The sequence below is a fragment of the Triturus cristatus genome, chromosome 4_2, assembly GCF_964204655.1.
Source record: "Triturus cristatus chromosome 4_2, aTriCri1.1, whole genome shotgun sequence".
Taxonomy (NCBI): domain Eukaryota; kingdom Metazoa; phylum Chordata; class Amphibia; order Caudata; family Salamandridae; genus Triturus; species Triturus cristatus.
The window spans coordinates 177,353,511-177,362,534 of record NC_140586.1 but is presented as its reverse complement, the minus strand read 5'-3'; the positions used below and the strand labels follow the sequence as shown (position 1 = coordinate 177,362,534).

Sequence of the window (9,024 nt, the reverse complement as noted above, 5' to 3'; positions counted from 1 at the left end):
TATACCCGGTACCAGCTAACAGAGTCCTGGCATCACAAAATGGATGCTGCTAGCCACAGACACAAGTCTGGCGTCCTGCTGCTGACCGAAACGCCGGCAGGGGAGGCCTGGACCATAGGTTTACTGTCACAGGGAGGTGTTATCACCTCCAGACAGGCCTTAGTGGATTAGGGCTGGGTGGGAGCACTCCAGGACTGCTTTGAAGTCTGCACTGGGGCCCATTTGGTCTCCCTGTGCATAGTCCAGCTCAAACCAGTTGCAGGGGCTACTAGCCCCTGCTCTGGCGCGAAACTGGACAAAGGAAATGGGTGTAGCCACCCCTCTTTCCTGACCCTCCCATAGGTGGGTCCCCAGAGTATGTCCAACCCCTTCCTTGGGTATAAGAAAGGAACCCCTGGCTACAGAATTTTAGATTACACCTGGATGAAACTCTGATACAGAAATCCCAGAACTTCTACGATCTACATGACTAGATGACTGAAGAATTTCCTTTGGAGTAAAGGAGTTACCCCCCTGCAAGGCAGGCACCAAAGACACATCTGATCAGTTTGCATCTCCGAAGCTCCCGCCGGACTCTGAAGTATTTGCAACACCCGAGTCCCCAGCAAAGCTGAGACCCTTAGCCCTCGTGGGTACCGTGGAACCGGGACCCCTGGACACCATGCACATTTGCAAGTGCATCAGCTTCTCGACATCCCTTGAGACTGTGCTTCAGGTTACTTGTAGCCCAGACCCCGAGCACCTTTTCCGTGGAAGATTGCTGGCCTACACTCCACAAGTGTTCCGTAAGCTGGCCCTTTGCGTTTTCGCTCGAGGTACCTTTGCAATCCCTGGTCCGTTGACTGGTGGGTCCCTGTGAAGTCAACTCGAACATTAATTGGGCTTCCCTGGTTGCTCCAGATGTGCCATGACTCTCCATTGCTTGGGGAGTCCCCAGGACCTTGCTGGTCCGCACCGAAGCATCTTTCCTCTCCCTGCGTGGGTTGCTGTTGCCAAGGCTTGTTGTGTCCAATCCGGGCACCGATGCTACAGCACCCGACATCCTTCGCAGGACAGCTCGAATCCAGCTCCTGGTCATCCTCAACACCTCCTGGCCCTCGTGGCTGAAGAGTCGAGCTTCCCCTCCTTGCACCTGACATGGGTGGGCATTCAACTATCGTGCCCCTGGTCACTGGCAAGTGACCCAGACTCTGTCCCCTCTACTTTCAGGGTCTTCACATCTTTGATCCAGGCTTGGATCTCTTCGGACACTTCTCTTCCCGGCAGCAGCATTTTTCGGCAACCTGCCATTGAAAATGACGACGCAACTAGACACCATTTTACACCTATGCACTCGGCTTCCCTGGGTGAGGTAACACGAGTACTCCGGTGCTCCCGTGAGTGTTGGCCCTAGAACCATCTAAGTCCAAAAGGGGTTTTTCCTAGTCCACTCCTAAGTGTCCTTAAACTTTAAAATTCTAACCGTGACTTTCCCCATAGAACCTAATGGAGCTCGCGGCTGTGTTCACACACTGCACACGTCCCCCGTGGGTCCCCTGTGTCACTACCTTTGGTGGTTCCTTGGGGTCCCAGCCATTCTACAGGCTCTAAGCCTTGTGTCTAGTCAAGTCGGGGTTCTTATAGCACTTTCTTAATATATGGTCTGGCTAGCACCTAGGGCCTATCATATATTGTGCTAATTTACTGTGATATTTGAAGTGTAACGTATGTGCTTTGACCTCTAGCTTCATAAAGAGACTAGTAGGGTGTGTTTAGTAATAAATAAATATATTTTAGATATATATACCTGATGTGGGTCTCCTTTCATTTGGTCCTTCAAGAGATTATAGACTGGTAAAACAAGTTGCTTTACACTCCTTCAAGACTTAGCCTGAATGCTGCTCTCCATAGCTACCACTAGGATAGCTTTCAAATAAGGTTGTCTTTAACCTATCATCAATAAGAGGTTGTTTGGACTGGTGCAAGGTGCCCACTATAACTAGTGGACAGCATATACCAGGCCAACTTCTCTCAATAACTACTTAATGTTGCTTTATCGCAGTATCTTATGTTCAGAGAGACACAGAACTCATCTCAGATGTCTCAGAAGACTGCCACCATCCCCATTTCACCTCATAGGCAATTCAGCTTCTTATCAGAGCAAACAATGCCGCATTGTCTTTGTAATCACCTGTCATGCTTCCGAGGCCTGCAGATTCACCTCCTTCTCTTTAGACACACAGCCAAACACAATCCGGTGTCCTTCACAACAGGCACATGCTTCTGTCTGGTTAGAACTCAGAGACCCACCCGCCCAAAGCTGCTTTGCATAGGTATCATTCAGACTGGAATAGAAGCATTGGCAATTTCAACAGGCCTGCCCTTGGCAAGATGGTGTGATAGAATATACCACAAAAAGAAAAAAAAGAAAAAAATGTTATGTTTAAAATATGGCGATATGGTATGGCATATCAAGCAGCAATATATACATCTGATAAAAAAAATTGTTTTTTAAAAACAATAACCCCCACAAAAACTTTTAATAGAACATATCAGTGTTTTCTAACAGACAGGTGTACTTATACATATTGAGATTCTATTTAGTTTTAGTGCATTTTCACCAGAAAATGCAATTCTTATTGGCTCAAATAAAAGGTACAGTTGGTTTGGATTGCTATAACTTGAAGACATTGTTAAAACACACAGCCATGGCTGAAAAAAGATCAAGAATGAAAAGCAAGAAACAGAACTAGCAAAGTAAGTAGTGGTCGCCCCATTGAGGGGCACTTATTTTTTAGGAGAATGTGTACATGGGATCAAGGAAAAGGTCATTTGCAGTGCAAGGGAGCCGAAGGCTTAAGCAGGATGAACTATTGCTTATGCTGTATACTGTGGGGGGCGGATGCAAAATGTGAATGATAGTTGAACACAACAATGGATGAAGAGGGCTGACCTAAAGCCTGCCTGTGTATTCAGGGCAGGCATGCATTTAATATGAAAGTCTGTGACTACATGAGGATGGTGAAGCTGTTCAAATCAAATCAAATTTCTTTATCCGGTTTCAAGTTACATAAAACCATAAAAGCACCATATAAAAACCAGGATAAAAAAGATAATGGACGATATATACAGTCAGAAAAGCAGATCTGGGAAAATTCATAATTAGCGTTATGTGTACAAATTACAACTAATCCCATAAAACAGCTAAAACAATACGTAAAAGCCAATAAGTAAGTCTACAACCCATTGGCAATGCATATACATGGGACCAAAAGTGGTAATAAGGGTGGGCCAGGTAATCACAACTCCCCCTGAGCTTAACAGCGGCTTTTGAAAAACTTAGCACATGAAATACAGTATTGCCCGTCAGCATCTGGAGGAACATAAAAGCGGGGCAAACTTGTTTAAAATTGGCCTGTTTCAAGATAGGAATTAAATATGATTTTCTAAGGGTTTCATAAAATGGGCAAACCATGGTAAAATGTAAGATTTCCTGCGGCGATATTCCATCGCAGCTGCAGGACGGAAAAGATTGCCCTTTATTCGAGCCCCTCGGTAAGTAAGGAGTAAGTAAAACAAATCAAACCGAACCCTGGTCAGAAGGTATCTATCGTAAGAGTTCACAAAACCAAGTATATATGGCTCCTCCTTCTCAGTGGACCTTAATAACACAAAATGGCGAACTTTTGGCTTCTTGAGCTCCCTCTCCTCCCTTAGTATAATCTGACGCATTCTGAACGCTGTCTTAAGAAGGGGTATGTCTACCTTTCGAATTCCTTCAGGATTAGAATAAAGGTCACCTTTTCCCAGGTTCATTAAACTCATTTTGATATACTTCAGCCATGAAATCTTTAAAACTTGATCCAGGGCCATGCAATCTTTCATGATTGGCTAAAAATATGGGTCAAGGCGGAGGATTCACTAAATAAAGCAAAGTAACAACGGGCGAAAAGCTATCGGATCTGTGATATAAGGCTTTCCTAACTCTTCGTGGACAATAAAAGAGGGGGTACCCTGGGGAACTAACAGCAGACGTCTCATGAATTGGTTTTCCGCTATTTGGACATTAAAAGCTGTTAAATCCATCTCTAGGCCACACATAAAGATGGGAAACACTTATGAACCTTTCAACTTTAACTGATTTGCAGAGTGGGATATATTATGACTTTAAGAAAAGACCTGTGGAATTTGTGCTGGAAGAGGCCAAAGTTTCAACGCGATCTCACAGCCCAGGTCTTTCGCAATGGGAGCCACTAGACAGAGGCCCCGTGCCAACACAATGAATCGAGGCAACTGTTTTTCATGGCGAAAGAGAAAAGGTACCCAGATTTTGAGCAAAGGGTTCACTGAAGACACATGTTTATGATCGCTCTACCAATTCCAGATGAGGTTCCCACTGAGTTAATCTGTGAAGACAAATCCTTCTTTGGCCCATGTTCATTTGCTTTTTAACCATATGGAAAGGACGGTTTGCTGCCCATGTGAAACCAATCTACAATATCCAACATATCTGGTTTGATCAAGACTTTGACACTGCAGGCAGTATTTATTGGTGTATGTTGGTAGAAAATAGAAATATCTGAAAATCGTTCATGAAATTTCACTCAAAAGCTTTTCTGAGGCATCTGACATTTTCTTACAGTTATTAACAATCTGTGCCAAACCATATAACCCTTCATCTCCAGCAAAGTTGTGTTTAGAATTTCAGCCTGCAGGTGGTCACCTCACATGTCCAATGCGTTTTCTCATGATGTAGTGCTTGGAGTTCCTTTCTGGTCTCAATATAATAATGAAACATTTTGGAAAGAAGAGACAGGCCAGCAGCCCAACACTGGAAGCCAGGATAGTGAAGATCTCTACGATGACTATGTTCTTCCCCTCGGCGCTGAGGTAGGCTGGGATGAAGCACAGCCAGACGCTCAGGAACACACACATGCTGAAGGTGATGAACTTGCCTTCATTAAAACTATCTGGCAGCTTCCGGGCCATGGTCGCCACAGCAAAACTCACAGTGGCCAGTACACCCAAGTAGCCTAGCATGCCATAGAAGAACAGTGGGGACCCCTCGTTACACTCTATCAAGATCTTATCACTCTTCAGGTTCATGTTGAGTTCGGGGAAAGGGGTGAAGCTGATCAGCCAAACAGCACAAAGAAAAACCTGGAACATTGGACAAAAGAACACAATAAAATTGGCCACCCTGGAGTCAAAACAATTCTTGAAAGGATTGGCCTTTGTGACTCTGAAAGCAAGGATCACAATGACTGTCTTGGCTAACATACACGAGATGACCACAGAGAACATTACCCCGAAAATGACCTGTCTCAAGGCGCAGGTCACTGTGACGGGGCGACCGAGGAAGAGAAGGGTGGAGAGGAAGCACAGAGTGAGGGAGACGAGGATGAGGTAGCTGAGACCGCTGTTATTGGCCTTCACAACTGGTGTTTCACAATATGCTCTAAAAATGCCCAGGATAGAGAAGGAAAGGAGTGAGAAGGCGATGGCCACCACGGCCAGTGCAGACCCCATTGGTTCTTTGTAGGACAAGAAGAATAAGACTTTCGGGAGGCATGCGTCATGACTGTCATTGGGCCACTGGTCATCGGGACACTTGAAGCAGGTAGCCGCATCTAAAGGAAAACAAACATTGTTAAATACTCCAGAGCTACTGTGGGCCGCACAGTACTAAGGGCTTCCCTCTGAGTGATGTCCCCCCCCCCCCCCATCTATCTTTTGATGCTAACAGGGCAACGTATGCCTAAATGTCAGACTATGGGTGTGCCCACAACCAATGCTACAGAATAATAACCTAAATGCACACATTATACATTACACATATATAATTTGCAATTACCACAGTTCTCAGAAAATAGTACGGATTTCTGTTCAGTCCCTGAATAGTTTACAAGAAATGCTTGACTGATCATTCAAACATGTTTGCAATTTCTTTTAATGTATATAAGATTTTATTGTGTATAGTTAATTAAAACCATTACAATATTGTATTAAAAATCATCAATTTTGTCAGAACTTTCTTATTTACAAGAGATGGAAAATGTGTACACTGGTTAATGCTCAGCATTGTTCATCCTCAATTCCATATCTGAATTCATGTGCAGAACTAAAAATGTAAACTAGATATTACGACTCCTCGATTTCTTGACTGAAAACGTGAGCAAAAAGTACAAGTATAATATATATACAGAATGATACCAAATGTTAGTAATCCTCATTTTCATGACCGAATTTACATTCAAAATGTAAATATACTGATCGACAACAGGGTAGTAATGTCCGCGGTCGACCTAATGCCAGTTATACAAGCTAATGCCATATATTAACGATCCTCAATTTTATTTATTTATTTTATTTTGTTTATAAAGTTTTGTATAGCGCGAACATGATCTCGAAGGATATCAGAGCGCTTCACAATTGGAGGAAAGGGAAGGTATTGTAGTCTTGTGCAGAAATACAAGAAGTGCTTTCGCTAAGACAATGATAGTGTGCGGAGTTTTTGCACTGATGGCCTTAAGTCTTATAGTGTGAGATATGGCGTAGTTTTTGATATCTAGATAATTGTTCATCATCAGAGTCCTGTCAGTAATCATGCACTATAGTTCCATACTCAGCTTTTGGTATTCACCACCAGGATTCCATGTGTGCAACCTATGTAAGTATGATATAGCTGTCATACCCTGTGTGTGCTATTTGTTTGGTTTTTGTAACAATATGCTGCCTTTGTGCAAAAATCTGGCAGCCCTGCATGAAATCTGGAGTGACTGGCTGTTTGCATTTCACTTCCTCATAGAACACAAAGGAGTCCCTCTCCCCTCCCATACAATCCCATGAACTCGAGCTGAACTCTTGTGCATTGCTGTTGAAAGTCCCACAGGCACCGAGGTCCTGGACGGTGAGGAGAACCGACATCTAGCTTAGGCTCTCACTCAAACTTCATCTTCAACTTTGGCCTCACGTTAATTTTCTATGATCCCACGCTCAACTCAGAACATCTTTTTATAATAGCTCTTGTTTCCCACTTGTCTTATCTCTTGTAATGCCCCAAGCCCCTCCTAAGGGAGTTTGTATCACTCGGAATATAACACAACCGAACATAGGTGAAACGGGCCCTGCAGAAGGGTCACAAACGATAATGTCAATGTTTACATTTTATAAGGAATTCATACATTTAAAATGAAGTCTGCAGTTCATTTACTCTGCCTGCATGAGCAGTACAACAAAGTACATGTGAAATACTTATTCTTAATGTACATTTCAAGAAAGATGGGTAATAGGCCTCAGAGCACAGATTCTGCTGTAGTTCAATATTCAACCCAAGTGTCCTTGCTCACGATATACATAAGAATATTGTTTGTTTACTAAATACGTATGGCTAACTTTGTGCTGAGATAGAAACTTGCCAAAGTGAGAGATGCAGCAACTATTCTCTCATTAGGTGTATAAATAAACTCTCTGCTTTGGATCCATGCAGGTATGCCAACTCAATGGCCAACTGCTTACAGCCTGCCGGCAATCTTCATGGCAGCACACTTGGCATATGGGGTCACTGATTTGATAGCGCACACAGTCTATGGCCCGATCGGTACTGCAGAAATCTTCACTGCGGCCCCTCCTGGCATATGTGGTCACTGACTTGGTACTGCACACAAAAGATGACGCGTTTGACTAAAGCTCACTTCAGGGCGGCATACAAGGTCACTGTCCCTCGCTACAGAGCTGATCGGGCCCTAGCCCATGCTCAGAAATCTCTATGGCTGCCCACCTGGAATACAGGGTCGCAGACATGATACAGCACATGGGCTAAGGCCCAATAGGCAAAGCAGAAATCATCACAGTGGCCGCTGAATTGATACCGCACATGAGGAAAGGCTCAATGGGCAAGGCATCAGTCTTCAAGGTGGCCCCGCCTAGCATAGGGGGTCGCTGTCTTGGTACTGCACATTGGGGATGACCCGTTTGGTGCAGCAACAGTCTTGGCTCACTTCACGGAGGTCCTCCTCTGGCATACGTTGGGGGCTGACTTCTCCTGCACACTGGCAACAACGTGAAAGCGGCCGAAACGTGCTTTCTGCGACATTTACCACTGCCATTGAGTGAAAAGGCTTTATTGCTATCAGCACTGATCAGATAACTTTTTCTGGATGAAGATTCAATAAGCCAAAGTGCAGAAAGACTCAGCAAGAGAGACTCCAAAAGGATTTCGACTGCTATTCTGAAGAGGGCCTGGTGCAGCATAAGACTAAGGTGCTGATTCCAGGTTTGGTTGCTTAATTGTGAACATTGTGCAAAGAACAGTTTACACAGGGACTCAGCAATTTTGTTTTGTGGTAAACAAGAGCACCCCAGCAATTTTCCCCTTTGCAAATTTCAACAGTCACCCAAATATGTGCGGTACGACTTTAGCACGTGGGGAAATAGGGGCGCCAATAACCACTTTTATCATGAAATTTCTCTTTTCCCCTGGAAAACTCGTAAACTCGTAAACAGAGGAATTTACAGCACATTGTAAATACTTCACACCGGTGAACCAGTATTTACAAAGTGCGGCAAATTCTCTTCTCCTCATCCCCCGAGTTTTGCAACATTAAATGGTGAACGTTTTTCTTGGGGCTTGCAATCATCTTTTACAAAATGAGAACTATATTTATTAATCATATGTCTAATAAAATATTAGTATTAAAAAATGACAATACCATAACATTCTCTGGCCACAGGGTAATTTGCTGGCAACTTGTCAAGGAGGCAAAAAAGGATTGTTTGTATCACACTCACATAGAGTCACATAGAGTCACAGCAATCACAGTCACATAGATTGTTCTATGCGACTGTGATCGAAAAAATCATTTTACTGCATCATTGACAAGTTCCTTTGTCGCACAGGAAATGTTGTGCAATTTATTGCAGAAGCCTGACAATCCCTCCTCACTTGAGCTTTGCTTCCTTAAAAACGAGTGGATTCTGAAAGAAATGTACTATATATATATATATATATATGCACAAAGTGTAGTATGCTATGTATTACCATTG

The 9,024-nt window shown here is 43.7% G+C and overlaps 1 protein-coding gene across 1 annotated transcript in view; it reads right to left on the bottom strand.

Annotated features, from left to right (window-relative positions):
• Positions 1–3,276: 3,276 nt before the first annotated feature.
• The window catches only part of LOC146833299 (extracellular calcium-sensing receptor-like), a 362,453-nt gene continuing 356,705 nt past the window's right edge, over positions 3,277–9,024 (bottom strand). Inside the window, exon 9 of the mRNA XM_085600062.1 lies at positions 3,277–5,609. Within this exon, the coding sequence (XP_085456188.1) occupies positions 4,699–5,609 (911 nt within the window). The 3' untranslated portion in view covers positions 3,277–4,698. The remainder of the gene's footprint in view (positions 5,610–9,024) is intronic.